The 17948-nt window shown below is 38.1% G+C and overlaps 1 protein-coding gene across 3 annotated transcripts in view; it reads left to right on the top strand.

The window, feature by feature from the left end:
- Positions 1 to 17948, top strand: part of spire1b (spire-type actin nucleation factor 1b) — a 33933-nt gene that overhangs the window by 4461 nt on the left and 11524 nt on the right. For all 3 annotated transcript variants that reach the window (XM_054782177.1, XM_054782176.1, XM_054782175.1), the window contains 6 exons: positions 6192 to 6422; positions 7486 to 7611; positions 15477 to 15551; positions 16754 to 16918; positions 17080 to 17166; positions 17623 to 17752. In XM_054782177.1, the coding sequence (XP_054638152.1) occupies positions 6192 to 6422; positions 7486 to 7611; positions 15477 to 15551; positions 16754 to 16918; positions 17080 to 17166; positions 17623 to 17752 (814 nt within the window). The remainder of the gene's footprint in view (positions 1 to 6191; positions 6423 to 7485; positions 7612 to 15476; positions 15552 to 16753; positions 16919 to 17079; positions 17167 to 17622; positions 17753 to 17948) is intronic.

Here is a 17948-nt window from a genome sequence, read left to right on the forward strand (position 1 = left end):
TTCAAAAGAGAAAATAAATTCCCCTATCCTCATTTTAGTCTGGATATGCACCAACATTTCATGGGTTCTTCCTGGAAACATGTGCCACTCCGCTACACAATTTGTAGAAATTTGAAATTTGTTGTGTCAATGTTGTTTAATCCTGCTTGAGTGGAACCCGTTTAAGTCGATGCCTCTTGGATTGACTGACTGACATCGATATAAGCGGTTGTTGACATAACCAAAATCAAAACAGAAACGAGCCATTCCTTGCACAGTACTTGTGACTTTCAGGATTTATCAACCTACGCCAGTTTGTGGGCATCGTTTTCCTCCAGTTGTGCATATTTTTATTTTGATTCTTTTGTTTTCATATGTTATGTTCATATGCTATGATATTTCAACTAGACAGCTGAGTAATGATAGACTCCTAACAATAATGATGAAGTTAACAATACTACAATACATGTCGACATAAACAGACTGATTTTTTTAAATAGAAGTGACCCTTTTGGGTCTCAAATTTTATGTCGACAAAAGCGGTATTTTGACGTCAGCTTAAACAGGCACTTTGAACACGATGGACAGGGACTTGATGAGTTGGTTGGCATAGACGGTTGTCAACGTAAGTGGGACTGAATTAAGCGATTTCCATTGTAACTAACTATACCTTTTGTCTTCATATTTTTCTTTTGCACATGGCAGAGGTAACTTAACATTTAACGTGTACTTACTCCCATATAGAATATCAATACAGTACATCCAATGTAGCCTTATCTCCAATTTTATTAAACATCACATTGTTTGTACACTGCCTCAAAGAATGTGAACAGTAGACGAGGTTGTGAATGTCAGATGATGTTTTTGGGTCTTAGAGGCAATTCCACAAATTTTCCTGGGAATTGCCAGCCTATACATCATGTGTTCACTAGTCAGTTGGTTTATGTCAATAATTTCTTTAGTACTATTGTAAGTGCGCCTTGAATGTGGATTATGTTTGATTTCATTACATCCTTTGGATTTGAGAAGTCAGTGCCTAGATGTTTAGATGCCTTGTACATGGTTTCTGTTTGCGGGAAAATGAAACTGTTTTTCCCTTAGCTTCCACTTAACTAAACAAATTGCAGATGTCAGCGAGAGCAGACCTTTGCGAAGGATTTAAACATCCATCCATCCTCAATGCCGCTTATCCTCACTAGGGTCGCGGGTATGCTGGAGTCTATCCCAGCTGATTTAGGGCGAGAGGCGGGGTATACCCTGGACTGGGGGTCAGTGAATCACAGGGATTAAACATTTGTCACCTATCAAATAAATCAAAACAAAATGATTAATGATCAAGGATCATATTCACTAAAAGTAGGACATGTTCCATCCAAGGGAACAAAATGCTGTGTTGTTATTTTTCTCGGCAAAAATAAAAAGATACTGTATATATGTGTTTTGGTGTATGAGCACTTTAATACCACAGCTTCTGACCCTTCATACAGTTTAGTTTTCAGCATTATTATTAAAACATCTTTATACTTATTTTTACACTCACAGTGTATGACAGTTGAGAATGTTAAAGGGGCCCTATTATGCTTTTGCTGTTTTCTGACCTATAAATGTTGTTACAATGTTGTATTCTCGTGTTAAACGATGCCAACACGTCAGATAATGAGGTTTGCACATTTGGAAGTGTGACCTGAAAGCAGTTTTGGACAGCTCTGCATGCTGAGTTTTCTTTAACACCCAGTTCCATTGACGTCAATGCAACCCAGACTTCCTTATATGGGCATGCCCAGGCAAACGCTGTAGGCCTGCCTTCCCCCCGCTCTGCTTCGCTCTGCTCTGTTCACTGTGCGCCCAGCAAATGTTTGTTCGGATGTGCCTAAAGAAGCAAGCATCAAGCAGAAATGGTTGGAGTTGCTGATTCCCGGCCAGTAAGAAAAAAATAAGCTCATCTGTCAGCGGCACTTCACACGGGACTATTTTGCGAACATGGGACAATACGAAGCTGGACTATCCGCTAAACTGTTGCTGAAGTCCGAAGCCTTTCCAACGTTACTTGGTCATGTGTAAGAGTTTTATTTATCAGTGTCCTAATTGTGTTTATTTTGTCTAAGTAATGGTTCGGCAGCTGTCCGGAAGTCCTCGGGAGTGCTTGGGAGTGTGACCAATCACACCGGAGTGGGCTTGGCAGAAGGTGTACCTGGTGGAGGGCAAGGGGTGGTCCCATAGGTCCCCTTTAAAATGTTGCTGAAAATATTGTCAGTATTGTTTAAAGGTTTAATGACGGAAACCGTTCAATTCCATTATTTTGTATAGGAAAATTAATTCTCAATCCAAATTTATTGGAGATTGACCAGCATCCTTGAATGGAATGCGTTCCACTACAGTGTACTTCTCTAGATTTCCACATCTACCAGAGAGGAAATCAAAGTAGACATGCTCGTCATATGATAGTTAGTGGTCAAAGTAGTGCTGTCAGGTTTAAATGTTGGAGAAAAGAATCTCCAAGAACTGGTTTTGCCTAAGGAAAAATTCCTTCCTTATTCTGTCTTATGATGAAGAATGTGAATGAAATATTTGTAAACAACTTCACAAATGTGTCTTATCTTTGCACACACAGGTTACCATTTAGTTGTGAGAGCTTTGCAAGAGATTGTAATATAATGTAATGGCACAGAAATATGTATATGTTTATTATTTTCCCCACGACTAGTCAACCATATAACATTTTTGGGGTTATTCTTATAGTAGAGCCTCACCTCATCCTAACTGTGCCGACTCACATATGATAGATAGATAGATAGATAGATAGATAGATAGATAGATAGATAGATAGATAGATAAACACTTTATTGATCTCCAAGAGAAATTCACATTTCGAGCAGCTCTGCAAAATGTCATAATGAACTTAATCACTTAAATCACAAAATAGAATGAAACAACCAAGGCAAGACATGACAGACAAGACAAACAAGAAATAGAATAAGAATAGATAACAATAAATAAACCAATAAATATGGGACAGATCATGTCAAGTTTGTAGTGTAATAATACATAATGAATAATAATCATAATAATAATACAACATAATAGTAATACATCATAATTTAATACTGTAAGTCCAGTCCTGTGTATGTTTTTACCGCGCCGCCTCTGTTGTGTTGAAAAGCCGCATGGCGTGGGGGAGGAATGATCTGCTTAGTCTTTCAGTGGAGCAGGGTAGTGATAGTAATCTGCCACTGAAACTGACCACTGATATCAGGCTGTCCAGCTCAGTGCCAATGACAGAGCCTGCCTTCCTCACCAGTTTGTCCAGGCGTGGCTAAGTGCTCTATTTTAAGTGAAACCACAATTATTTATGCTCAAGTAACAACTTGAGATGAGATTGTAGGGTCCTTTGCAGGACAGAAGCAGTTTGGCAAAATAATTGTGTCATAACCAGTATTTCAGCCTTTTGTTCCTTGACACAAATGTTAAAATTTAAGTCAAGTTGATTTTATTGTTACTTGTGATAACGCTAACTTCAGTACCTGTAAATCTCCTTTGTTTGGCATGGTTGCCTCTTTGCCAGTTTGCCCTTTTTCATCTCCTCATCAGCCTATCATTATGCTTGGTTGCTTGGAAGCCTGGGAACCACTCAGTGAGGCTGATATGCATGGTTGGTCAGCCTTCATCATCAGATGCCTTAGAATCACGAGGAAGGTTCTTGTTAGTAAAGTATGACTTATTCTCTTTTAAACTAAAATAGATTTTCAGATGATATTTTTAGGCAATGAAGGGTAGTGTGGGAATAAAAAAAATAATCATGGTTTGTAGTATTTTTCAGAACTCCTAACTTTGTTATGAGCAGTCAATCAAAGTTAATATTCTACTTGCTACCATTTTACTCAAGGACTCATGCTACAATGTTGTTAGCATGGCGGCCGACACCTACTCCTCAACCTCCCTGTGCCCTATTGAGCCTCACTGGCCAGGGCAAGTTGGCTCCGGTGCCCTGGCCAGTGAGGTGCGGTGGCTACCATTCATCAGCTTGTGGGAGAAGTGATTGACGATCAGTTGACTTTTTTTTTTTTTTAAATGGAGTGAGCAAACATACCATGTTTTTGATTTGATGGATTATTTTGTTTGTTATTAATTTCTACCACAAATGTCCCCCATCAACTGCCCTTCCAGGGTGAAGATTACAAGTAATAGTGTGATTTCTTTAAAACAAAAGTACATGGCCCTGAACACGGTGTGTGTTTTTGAGCTTGGAATGTTGCGGGTTTGTGGACGTGCATTTGTGTGTATGTTTTTGTTTGTTTTGTGTGTTTGGTGCTGGGTTCTGACTGAAACCAAGAAGTGGCACTCAGCCATACCCCCTGAAGAACCAAAGCTCTAATGCACTGATGGAGAAGAAGAGGAAAACTACATATTACAATTCTCTACCTTTTTAACCTCTTTTACAAACTCGTATCTACGCATACATTTCCGGATTTTGCCCTCCTTCTCACTTTAACTTTTTACTTTGCTCCTTCCTGGATTCAGTCATGCTGCCACTTTAGATCAGTTGTTTATGCAATCTGGCCGTCTCTCTCTCTTTTCTCAGTGCTCAGGCAAGCAGATTAATCCCCTGTGTGATTTCTCATTCTTGTCTTTTGTCTGAGCCTTGGCATTGCTGGTTTTATCAGCCATGGCTCTCCAGTCCCACATTTATATGGTCCAAACAGGCAAAACAGAGGCAGAACCAAACAAAGCCATAGGTAGATTCAACAAGGTTTAGGAGATAAGCAACGGTATGCAAAATGCTCAGTTTGCAATGTGAACAAGAACAAAAAATGCAATTATCTAGAGATAAAAATAATATCAAAATTAAGGATGACTCATTTTTTCAGTCTACCCACCCCGACAACTTACACCACAAATTACTACAACCTGTTGTCATTTAATGTTTTTGCATAAAAGTTATGAATCAAAAAAGACAATTCAGGGTCTGAATTTTCTTTTTTCTTCAGAATGTGTGTGACACAAAAATGGAATTCTAATGTTTTTCGTGCATGGAGAGTACAGGGGAGTGAAATAAAGCTGTGCAATATGATCATGACCATGACGCTCATGGTCATGATCATGGTTTGTTTATTTAGGACGTGCTGAACAAGTTACATTAAGGAATATAACGGTTACACGATTCACATGTCCGGAAAGGAGTAGGAAGAAGCAGACCTTATCTCTGTAGAGAAAGGAATAGAGAATGTGTCGCAATAGAGCGATAGCTTATGCAGTGATGAAGGAAAAGAGATTAAAAAAATAGCAAATAAAATAAATTCAATAAGTTTATAACATAAATGACAATACAAATTAATAAATAGATAAAATAAAATAAATTACATTAAAGATATAAGGTGACTAAATAACAAATACAGGACTAAAAATATGACAGAAATATTGTATAATGCATGATGGAGATTGTGCTGTAGATTGAGCAATAACTTGATAAAGGAATTAAATATATGGCTTCATATTTTTTTTAAATTAACATTCATGCTTCTTCTGTTGAGATGATTAATAGATCATTTATTTCTCAGCAAATTGAATGTCAATGCCTTATTATTCCTCAGAGTGGTCAAATGTTTCCAATTCCAGATCTTCTTCTTCAGCAATTCAAACCTTTGTGTTATGGTGTTGTTGTTGTTGAAAACAAAATGAAAATAAAATACTAAATGCAACACAATCCTAACGTACCGTTAAGTTAACAGACTACAAGACGATAATGCCATGTGCAATGCTGAGCAAATCACAACGAGACATGCACGTGAGTGCAAAAATGCAAGTATGTGTGCATTGTTGGAATATCACAAGGCGGGGTTGGAGTCAGGGTCAGCGGCCTTGTGGAGATTCACGCATGGCATGAGATAATTAGTAGAAAACAGACTTTATTACTTAAATAAGCTTTGTTTTTAATGAATGATTTTATGAAAACATTTTACTCCATACTTTTATCCAAATAAATAATATTTTGACAGCAGTATATGTTACCATAGTTTGGTGTGTACAGTATATAGGTTTAAGGGTCTTTCATATTGCTGGATAATAGTCCAGTTTCTTTCAAAATTGTTATGCTCATTAGGGCCTTGGGACTCCTTTTCACTCCTTCAGAAATATGTCTAAAGGGAATATTATGCTGATTGGATAGAGATGTACTGTTCGGATTCAAAGTTGTGGTGTTCTGTGTCCTCCTACAGGTGATTGAGTCTCTGGGTATCATGATCTACAAGGCTCTGGACTATGGGCTGAAGGAAAATGAGGAGCGGGAACTCAGTCCTCCTCTGGAGCAGCTCATTGACATGATGACCAACATAGTCGAGAGCGATGTCTGCCCTGATGAAGGCTATGAGGCAACTGAAGAAGAAGACGACGCGGATGACGACCCTGACAACATTTCGAATCTTCATGGCTACAAGGGTATCCTTAAGGTATGCAGTAAACGGTGTGGGAGCAGGTGGGTTGAAATGATGCTGATGGCCTCAGCACAGGATGGAGCTGTGGTATTCTAACCAACTGTATGTAAAACTTTCAGAAAATGCGTAGTATGATTCCACCATATGTACTGACACTGGAACTATACTCCCAAAGGCAGTTGTACCCAAAGTGCGACCCAGGGGCCATTTTTGTTGGCCCACGGCTTCTTTAAAAAAAATTTTAAAAACACATTCTACATCAGAACATTACGAAGGATGATAGGGCCACACTGAAAAGAAAAAAAAAAATTAAGTAAAAATGGCCTTGATTTGGATATTCAAGAATAATTTTGATAAAATTGCAACATACAGGACTAAAGAAAATACCGTTAAAATTGCCTTTAATTAAAAAGATAATCACTTTAGCCAGGAATTATTTAGTAATTTAAAAAGTTCTTATCTTTACTATTATGTTTTGTTTAACCCCCCATGTCTTGACTTTTATAACGTTTGGATAATCAGGGAATGTGTTCACTAATTACAATTTTAGATGAAAATAATCCATAAATAAAATAGCATGTAAAAATGTACACAAATATGCTTAGCATACCTTGACCGACACTGGATTGGTTTGAACTCGTCTTATAAACACCAAATGTGAAGAATATCAAAATGGCCCCTGCATATTTGAATTCTTCTGTATGCCGCCCTCGGGGGAAGACGTTTAGACACCTCTACTCTCAAGTGTGAAGACCAAATTTATTATATATTAAGCTGATAGCTGGACAGCCATTTTGTACTTATTCTGGAGTACGAAAGTGTGGATTTTTTTTTTTTTTTTACCCGAAAATCCATCCAACCCTAAGTTTTGGGTGAGTACGGGCTAGCCTAGTAAGTTTGCTTATAAGGTAGTCATTGCATTATGTTTCTGACTAAATAAAGGTAAGTCCACCTTGGGTTCATGAATTTAGTTCAAAGTATCTTGGTCTTTTGAATCTCATAGATCGTAGAAGCAAAGAAGTCTGTTGAAGACTGTTGCTTGCAATACTGCTTAATTTATTTTCTGCCTTTTTTCTAGTTTTGTACGGACCATCTGCCCAGTCAGTCGGATGCCCCCAGTCACTACCAGGCAGTATGTCGTGCTCTGTACACAGAGACCAGGGAACTACGGACATTCCTGGAGAAGATCAAGAGTGCCAAAGAGGTGGGTCATGGGTTTATAGCCTTGGAGAAGTCCCGTCCCCTCTCATAAATCTGTACAGGTTGATGACTGACCCTTACTCTTGCTATAAAAGACTTTCTAAGGCAGGAGATTTAGTGCTGGTGGCTTGCATGGCCCAGAGGTGCTTTGGGATGACGGCATCATTGTGAAGCTTCTTGTGCATGTGTTGAAGGTTTCACACTATTTAGTCTCATTCCAAAACCTTTTTGCAAATAATTTTAAGATTAATTGTAGCATTGCAGTTCTACCCGGTCTCATTTATAAAAGTATGCGTAACAGCCCAACTAAAAGTGCGCATAATTAATATGTGATGGCGTGGTATAGTATAGCCCTGTGATTGACTGGCAGGCTGTACCCCACCTCTCGCTCAACATCAACTGGGATAATCTCCAGCTCACCTGTGACGTTGAACAGAATAAGCAGTGAAAAAATGATTGAATCATACTATATGAGTGTAACATCTATTTTATTTTAGTACTTAGCCATGACGTGAAAGGAGGGTCAGACAGTAGCATGAAATAGGCATGCACATTACAGAGGCTCACAGAGCTCTATATAGCAGTCAGACAGTCAGCTGAGGCATCTGTGGAAATGCCTGTAGATAAATAAATGAATGGGTTCATCACAGCACATGCTGTGACATAACACATCTTAATCTACAACACGTTTTCTTTATTTTGCTGCCAGTGATAAAACATATTTGGAAAATTAGAGTCTCTAAATCATGATTAACACTAAATAGCAACCCTTAATCATTGTTATATCGAGCACTGGTAGTGTCGTTGTAGTCCATGCTGCTGCCTTTTGTGCAGTCAGTGCAAGTTCAATTCCCAGACAGTCCCCCAACACGCAGCCATTTGATTCTCCAGTGCCAAGCCTGGATAAATGGGTGGGTTATGTCAGAAAGGGCATCCAGCATAAAAAGTAAGACCAACAAATTGTGTGAGTGACATTCTGTGGCAACCCCTGATGAGAGAAGATGAGTGAGAACCCCCCGATTATTGTTCTATTGAGCGCAGTCGGATCATTTTATAATGGGGAAAAAACTATGGTGGCACATCAACATTAGATTTTACCCATTGAATTAATGGGCGATAGAACATTTATTGAGACCTCAATGGAGGCTGTTGTTTCCAAGACTCCAAAAAAATGCTAATTTTCATGTCAACTTGTTCCACATGATTGCATTGAACTGTATGCAGCAGATTCCTCCAGCTGCAGCGAGGACAACAACATTCTAACTTACTGCTGAACCACCTCTTCCTGCTTTGAGTATGCTGACAATAAACACGCACTGGTTAGGTTTGTTATCAGCTAATGATAGTGAATTGGCAAATTAGCTACTGACGTTAGTTGTAATTGAATGTACAGTAATCCCTTGTTTATTGTGGTTAACTGGTTCCGGACCCGACCGTGATAAGTGAATTTATTATTTTTAAAAGGAATATTAGTAGTTAGAGCCATTACCCAATGTAGTAGACATAATAAGAGCAAATAAGCCATTCAAGACATAAATAAAGCTCGTGTGTGTTGCTGTAAATGTGTTCCCTTAGGGAGATGAGTGGCGGGCGGTCAGGAAGTGACGTCTGGGGTTCAGAGTTGAGTTTTAGCTTGCCGTGGGTGACTGCAGCAACGATAGTGTTTTTATTATGGATTTTCATTAGAGATTATTGTGCCTGTTGTAAGACAATTCAACCCTGCAATAAAAATCTGTTCAAGTGTCTCACCGAACATTACAGTAACATTACTGACACCTAGTGACCCGTGTAGAATATTGCATCTTATTCACAGCGTGTTTGAACGCGTCTACTGAATTCCTTATATATGTATTTTAGTTCATTTAGCCAGTTTAATGCTTAAAAATGCTTGATTTAGGCAAAAAATACGTACAATTTGCTTTAGTATGCATTTTTTTTAAACAGCATTATTTATTAATTCATATATTTTTGAAAAACTGTGCTAGAATGAAGCCGCGAAATTCTAACCACGATGTGGTAAGGGATGACTGTATATCAGGGCTCATCAACACAGCGCCCCCGGGACAGGGTAGGTCACCACAACCACATGAGGCACCCGCAAGCCTGCTTTTTATTCAGGTTTTCAGTTAATAATGTGAGAACACTACAAAGAAATGCATTCTGGAATACAAAATGTGAGTTGTGGATATCAACATTTAGTTAACGTTCTGGTAAGACAAGCATATTCCGTTTGTTTGGGTTAAAAAAAATAAATGTCACAAAAAATGAGTAGACCACTATTGGTCACATGCAATCCGCTAAACTTAGCAAAAAGCCCTCTTTTAAAAACAAACTTTTAAAAGGTTGTAAAAATTTTAATCAGCCCTTTAACACAAAAACATTTAACACTCAAAAGAATATGTCTGCATTTTGTCTGCATTTTTTTACGCAGTAAAAGTGGATGTAAAAGTGGTCATTTGCGCAGTCCAGCCCTGCACATGCTGGGGCTCGAACCGACAACCACACATCCCCACCATATGAAACTTAAGTCAAACAACACTAGCCAGTGCCAAAAACATCCCAAATTTGTGTAAATATCTTGACAAATGGGAGCCTTTTTATCCCTACCTAAAGAAGAGCAGGCGTTTCCCATGTTGTCAAATGCAAATTTGAAAAGACAAAGATGATTACAACTTTCTGCTTGATTGCACAACATTACAAAAATGTGGTTGAACACAGGATCATTTTATCAGTGCATTTGACTTTTTGCCTAGCGCCCTATCAGGCTGTTGCATTAAACACACAACATAATGTTTTTCCACTGTTCATTCATCTATTAACATCTAGTGAAGGACTCACATTAGGCTTTGCCTCGAGGGCTCGGCAGTGGTTTTGAAAATGTCCTTTTGGGAGATGTGTGTGTGTATTTGTGTGTCTCCACCTCAGGGTTCCTTCCTGTTATGCACTACTGCAACTGCCCTTTTAGTGTGCATAATGCACCAGAATGAATAGAGGGAATCCGCTAGGTTACGTAACTGATAAAAAGAAGGGAGGACAGAGAGGATACTTATTGAAGAAAGCAGACTAAATGAATGACGTTCACGGATGAACTAAGCCAAGGGTGTCCAATGTGCACCCCCGGGTTCATTTGTGCCGGCAGCTCTTTTTTTAAAATAATATTATATAGAAAATAAAGGGGCTCTATCCCAGATTTCCAACTTTTCAGACATGACAGACAAAATGTTTGCTGTTTGCTGTTTGCTCTTTGCTGATAACTACAGTGGAACCTTTGTTAGCATCATTAATTTGTTCCAGATGGTCTGACTCTAACCTCAAACGGACGCTAACTGAATTAATTTTTCCTCAAAGAAATAATGTAAATCAAAATAATCCCTTTGAGAAAGCCAAAAATGTTAACACAAAGCAAAGTTTTTATAGTTTAAAATGATAGTTTGAACAATTTTTAACAATTCCAAATCCATATTAATGACGAATGAAAGGGATGAATGAACATGAACCCAAAATGGAGCCAGAGAAAGTTTCAAGTACCGGCATTTGGATAAAGAAGGTAAAAAATACTGTTGAATTGAATTAAAAAAATATCTCAATAACAAGACAGGAAGATGATGTCCATAAAAATGTGTTTTGTTTTTGAGAGTCAACCGCTGATGACATCATAGACGGGCGACGTAACTGACTTCCGGTTCCGGTTGCCATTTTGTTAGCAAACTAGCGTCTTTGTTAGAAGCTAAGGACATTTTGTGATCAGAATACATTAATAACACAGACACGTGCCGTATTGTATGCTAACTGGAAAATGTACGCAAACCGAGGCAAAATTTTGACGTTAACTGAAAAACATGCTAACCGGGGCGGACTCTAACCAAGGTTCCACGGTATTAGCAAGTAACCGGTTGAGGGGTGCATGTTTCTGTGCAGCTCTGAGCGGTGGCTGATGAGGATGGGGGCGCTGGAGCCCAGCTTTGACCCCTGACCATTTGCAACAGAGTAGGCGTGGTCGGCGGAGCGGGCTGCGGAATATGAGCGTTTCGGACAAGAAAGGACATTTATTTATTTTATTTTATTCAAAAGAAACTATAGTGCCCCACTGGGATCCAATATCATTTTCACAGCCTCAGCAGGATAGAGCCCCTTTAGCATAGCATAGCATAACATACATTTATGTGTTGCTGACCTAAGCATTATTAATGACCAAAATCATGTTTGTATTGTTTTTTAATCTCTTTAACCAAAATGTTAAAAAAAAAATACAAAAATTGTTGTTATCTGAGAAACTTTGAATTTACTGTTTTCTAAAGACTGTACAGTCATGCAGATTATTATAATTTATTATTATAATATATTATTATATATTTATTATTTAATATTTATTAAAATGTATTCCTGAACACAAAATGTGTTTGCAAGCTGCTATCAAAGGAGGACATAGAAAATATTAAGTTATTTGGTTATTAAAAGGACCATCTAGTATTTTTTTCTATTTGCCAACAAAATCACAATTTTCTTTTTAATTTAAGATTTTAGTTTAGTTTTATTTTCTTGTTTTTAATGACGAATACTCTAAGAAATGTATTTTGCACTTTACATTGGTTTGGTTTTAGTGTGTTTAACTATGTTATTTAAATGTGAAGAATATCAAAGTAGATTTCCTTACATTTTTTTGTATGCGACCCTTCTTGGAAAAAGTTTGGAGACACACAGAGTCTTGCTATAATTGACACATACTGTAACGGTAACATTTTACTGAATGAGGTTCTGAGGAATTGATTATTTTCCAGTGCTCTATATAGCGACATATAAGTAGCCTTATAGTATATACAACCTGTATATAACTAAAATTCCTACCCATTAGATGTTAGTCTTGAATTCTCTTGTAAACAGGGTTCCTACTGTTACTGCACTGTTACTACTGTTCTGTTTTTTAAAAAAAAATGGATGGATGTGTTTTTCTAAGGCGCTTGCTAGGGCAGCTAAAACATTTCTGTTAGAACACAGAGTAGGCGACGCATCCCGGAAAACATCTGGGAAGATTGACAAGTTGAGTGGCCAGCCTTTCTGCTCTTATCCTCCTCTAACCCTTTGTATGAGCTACATTACCTAGCTATAATCTCCTGGAAATTATATGCTGGTATTATTTACATAATATTGCAACTAACCATTATTTTCTTTGTTGATTAATTTGAAGCTTGTTGTTTTGATTAATCAAGTAATTGGTACAAAATCAATACAAACCAAACACAAACAGTTAGTGGTTTGGTCCGCAACATATTGCAAAAAGGGCAAACATTTCGATCACTGTTTTCAAAAGTCAAAGCTGATGTGTGGGAATGTTTTGTTTTGCCTAAAACACAACGATAACAGGTTTGCTTTCATGGATGACTAAATTGAAAAATATTCCCTTTTGAGTGGCTGAAGTCAGAGGATATTTACATTTTAAAATCAAAAATAATGAATTGAATACCCCAATAGTTGTCGATTAATTGGATAATTAATTAATCATCCATTCATTGATTAATTGTTGCAGCTCTAATGGTACACATCTATTTAGTGAGTCTGGAAAATGTCCCATAGAACATTATCAATGCTACTAATATGCTACTACTATGTATTTGTAATGCAAATCAATTTTGTTTCAGTGATTACTAACACATCTAAAGAAAAATCTGTTTACAGTAGTACTACATATGTCAAAATAACGGTCATTGATATAACTTACCACTATCACAGCCTGATGTAACCCCTTACTGTTGTTTCTGTGATTCCACATGAATACTTTCCTGAAAGTATGCGCATCTGAATGGGAGAAGGGTATGTAGTATTTGTTAGGTAATATATGCATACATCTGTGCCTTTGTGTATGAGTGTGAGATCAGCTGTGAGTGTCAGCCTCCCCCCAACCCTGCACAGCTGATCTGTATGGCAGCAATGCCAGGCAATGTCTTTGTCTTCTTAAATAGATATTCATTGAAAAGAAGCTAATCGACGTTTTAAAATACAAGCATGGTGGGCTTCTACCACGGCATTCAAACACATTTTTCATTTAAATTTTTAGATTCTTAGCCACCGGAAGAAAGATTTGCACGTGTATGAAAGCTTTATTGTTATTGTCCGTACAACAAAATTACCACAGCAGTTTGTTAGATAAGGGTATGAAATATCATATAAAAACAGAAGACTCACAATGACATTTTGCACAAACGGAGGGAAACAAAAACGGTTACAGTAATCCCTTGTTCAACCGAAATAAGTGAATTTCCATGAAGTAGGATTCCTTTTTACGACCTTCTAAATACGTTTTTTAACATTATTAGGGCCCTCTAGTCATGAAATAACACCTATATACCACCTTTTGGATTACCCAATATTGCAGATAGACTCAGAGGAAATAAAGCCATTTAAGACATAAATACAACTTGTGCTTGTGTGTGTCGCATTAAATGTGTTCCAGATGTGTGGAGGACAGGAAGTGACGTCTGGGGTTCAGAGTTGAGTTTAAGCGTGGTGTGGGTTACGGCAGCAACAGTAGCCTGTATTATTATGATTTTTGTTATTATTATGATTTTTATGTTATTAGCATAGTGCCTGTTGTGAGAGCATTTAAACCTGCAATAAAAGCCTTTTGTTCCGGTTATCAAATCTGGTGCTTTTGTCACTGAACAATTACTGACCCCTAGTGGTAACCAATGTAGAATACTACATTCACAATTTGAATATGTCATCTTAATGCCTTGTAATGCCTTTGTATTTTAATTTAGCCATTTAATGCTTGAAAATGCTTAATTCAGACAGAAAACACCGACAATTTGCTTAAATATGTATATTTTTGACAAATAATAGGCCATGTTCAAACACAAAACTTAAATTAATATTTTGTTTGAAAACCGTGACAGAGTGAAGGTATGAAATTCAAACCGCATTGTGGTGAGGGATGACGGTATGTACTTGGACATAGACGGGTTCCACTGTAGTAACAATTTGACCATTAGTAACCAACACTAGTATTCAAGTGCAGCATTTCAATAAATGGTTTCCATAGTTGACTGCTTTGCAGCTGGTGTGATATCATTCCTCTCATTCAGGGGCATTCGCTGTGACCCTGAACAACATATGTGGTATAGGCAATGGATGTATTCTGCTTCTTCCATCATGTGCAAAATGTGATGTTTGTGTGCTGTACTGGTAATTCCAAAGAGCTAATGGAGCTGTTCCAATAAATAACGCTCTGCATGGTCACTGGCTAGATGAACAGTGTTTTCCTTAAATGGCCTGCTTTAATCCCATAAGCCCTTCAACGTTGCCACGTAACAATGGAGCACTGTACACACTGTAGTCCTGCAGTTATGATACAGCAAAATGCATGTGATTGTGTGAGTGATGTTATGTAACAAATACACAGCAGAGCTTATATTGCAGTCACGGCAGCTGTTCCTGGGTAGGATGAGACTGCATCTAGATTTCCCCTTTGAGTAGACATTCTAGCGGGACGAAGTCATGTGATTTGATTTGATTTGGTGTGACGAGCGCAGCATTAAGCAGAGGGAATATGTTTGTATCCTTATGGATTTCTACCAAGATGGACGTTTTAGTTCCGTTCAGTTGGCATTTATTGGCACATCGAAAGAGTGCCAAACTCCATCCCACTTTCCTTGGGATGCCTGTTGTAATAGTACTCTCCTCCACCATTTGTTGGTTGACAGAGAACTGCAGAATTACAGACGTTGCAATTGAAAATAAGAATATAGGGGAAGACACACACGCACACAAAAAGGGCCGTTGTGATGGAGAAAGGAATTTGAAGGAGAACTATTTCAGATTTAAAATGTCACACTTTTTTCCCTCCTCTTTATTAGTCTCACTTTTCTGCAACAGAACCTTCGTAAGATGGAAGAAGAGTCAACAGATGATCCCAGCAGAGACCTGGATGAGTTACAAAACGCAGACTGGGTAATGTACACAAACTGTCATTGATGTCGACTGATCAATAAAACACGCCTCACCTCAGTTGCTATGACTAAACCTTAGGGCAGCCATCACCAAATGGCGGACCTCGGTCCGGTTATGGACCCGGTGATGGCCCTTTTCTGACCCGTGACCAATTAAAGTGAATGGGAAATATAATAATAACATATAATCATGCTTGCGGACTGATCACAGCGGCAGTAATTGCTTTCGTTATTACGGTTACGTGACAGCAAACACGGTGACGTCACTCAAAATGAGCTAATGAAAATAGTTTGTTGACTTGCCGAGAAGTGAATGAAAACCATGGCTTTCTCATAAGTAAGACAAGTTGATAAAGAAAACCGAACATTTAAAAGTGAATGGCGGGACAAATACTGTATATGTTCATTCTTCCAGAATCCAGTGCTAAACTGCTGTGTCTCATATGCTCTGAAACTGTAGCGCTGGTCAAAAGTGCAAATGTGATGCAACATTACCTGACAAAACACAGCTCATTCGAGGGGAAGCGTCCACCGAAGTCTGATATGAGAGCGTGGAAAATAACGTCCCATTGATCGCAGTGTGAAAAATTTACGAGGGTCATAACACATTCATTTTTAGCACAGCAACGTGCAAATGACTGTTCATTAATGATTGTATGGATATTGGAGCAAAACAAAAAATCTTTCACTCACGAGAGAGTTGTGAAGAAGTCCTTTGTGTGACAAATTCAGGCAAATCCCAATCAGCTACAACAATAACAAGAAAATCTGAACCGAATACTGTTGCAGTTTTTCTGTTAAACAGACACATGTTCAATTGTTATTATTTAATGTTATTTTTTCAGAGAAGCTGGCACAGTTTTATTCAACTTAAAAATAAGCCTCTTGTGTTCATTCCTTGTTTGTACAGTCAAACCTTTAATTAAATAAAAAATTTGGTGCCATTTTCTTTTAAATGCAATTTAGATGCAGCGATAATTGTGTTGTATTGAAGCAATAGGATGATGTGCAGGGTTTCATTTCATTTGATATTCATATAAACTAGTCTGTTTGATGCAATTTAAGGCAAAATAAGGTTCGGACCATCGCTGTGAAAAGAATTGAATCAACCAGACTAAAACTGTTATCACAATGAATTCACATATCACGCCAAGTGGATATTTTCTGCTCTCCCCTCTTGATGTCCTTTACTCCCCACGTCAGGCTCGATTCTGGGTTCAGGTGATGAGGGACCTGCGAGAAGGAGTCAAGCTTAAAAAGGTGCAGGAGCGCCAGTACAACCCTCTGCCCATTGAATACCAACTTACTCCCTACGAAATGCTTATGGACGATATCAGGTCCAAACGCTACAAACTGCGCAAAGTCATGGTTAGTATGCCATCTGGACAACACGTGATGATGTAACTGTTTGTTTTAAAGGGAAGGATGGTGGTTGTGTGGTTAGCACCTCTGCCTCACAAAGTGGAGATTCTGCGGGATTCTCCAAATGTTATAAGTGTGGATTTTTTTTCCATTATTGCCTGTTTCAGGTGAATGGAGACATACCACCCAGGCTTAAAAAGAGTGCCCATGAAGTCATACTGGAATTCATTAGGTCCAGACCCCCCCTTAATCCTGTGAGTGGAACTAAATTCTTACATCTTCAAATCACATTGCAACCCTGTGCAACTTGTGACATCCTTGGTTAGATAAAACAGACCTTTGTGCTGTCGTTTTATGAGCTCATCGACTAGACGATTATTCCACGAGGCAGTCATGGATCATTAGTGAAGAAATGTAACTGTAAATTCACTGCATTTTTTTTGGTGCACACACTTATTTGGATTACAGTCAGTTTTTCTGTGTTTGTAACATTACTTGATATGTCAATCCGTGCTAAAAACGCTATCTCTTTTTTCAATTTTCACAATAATATATTTTCTCATAGATTCTTGAAAGACAGTTAACAGTTTTTGTAAATTCCCTCGTTATTGGAAGGTAACTGTTTATTTGAAAACCAACATTTTTGTAGCTTTTTGTCATAGCATATGGTTTTATCATAGCACATCATTAATTATCACATTGTTGGGAAGGTGTCTGCACGTAAACTCAAGCCACCAACACAGCCTCCCCCCACGCTTCATGAAAGGATACTCGAGGAAATTAAAGCTGAGAGGAAACTTCGACCCGTATCTCCAGATCAGATCCGCAGGGGGCGACTGGGTAAGATCTTCAACACTTTTCTGAGTCTTGCTCTTGTTACATAATAGGACAAACGTACAGTACAGTATATCAGACCGGTTTGTCTGTCTGGTGATGAGCTAACCACCAAAAACAAAGTTTAAAAGCCCAACATATACAGTAATGTGTTTATGATAAATATTATGACCTCATCTTTATATGAGACACTTCCCATGAA

Source organism: Dunckerocampus dactyliophorus, chromosome 7, assembly GCF_027744805.1.
Source record: "Dunckerocampus dactyliophorus isolate RoL2022-P2 chromosome 7, RoL_Ddac_1.1, whole genome shotgun sequence".
In the NCBI taxonomy this organism is placed as follows: Eukaryota; Metazoa; Chordata; class Actinopteri; order Syngnathiformes; family Syngnathidae; genus Dunckerocampus; species Dunckerocampus dactyliophorus.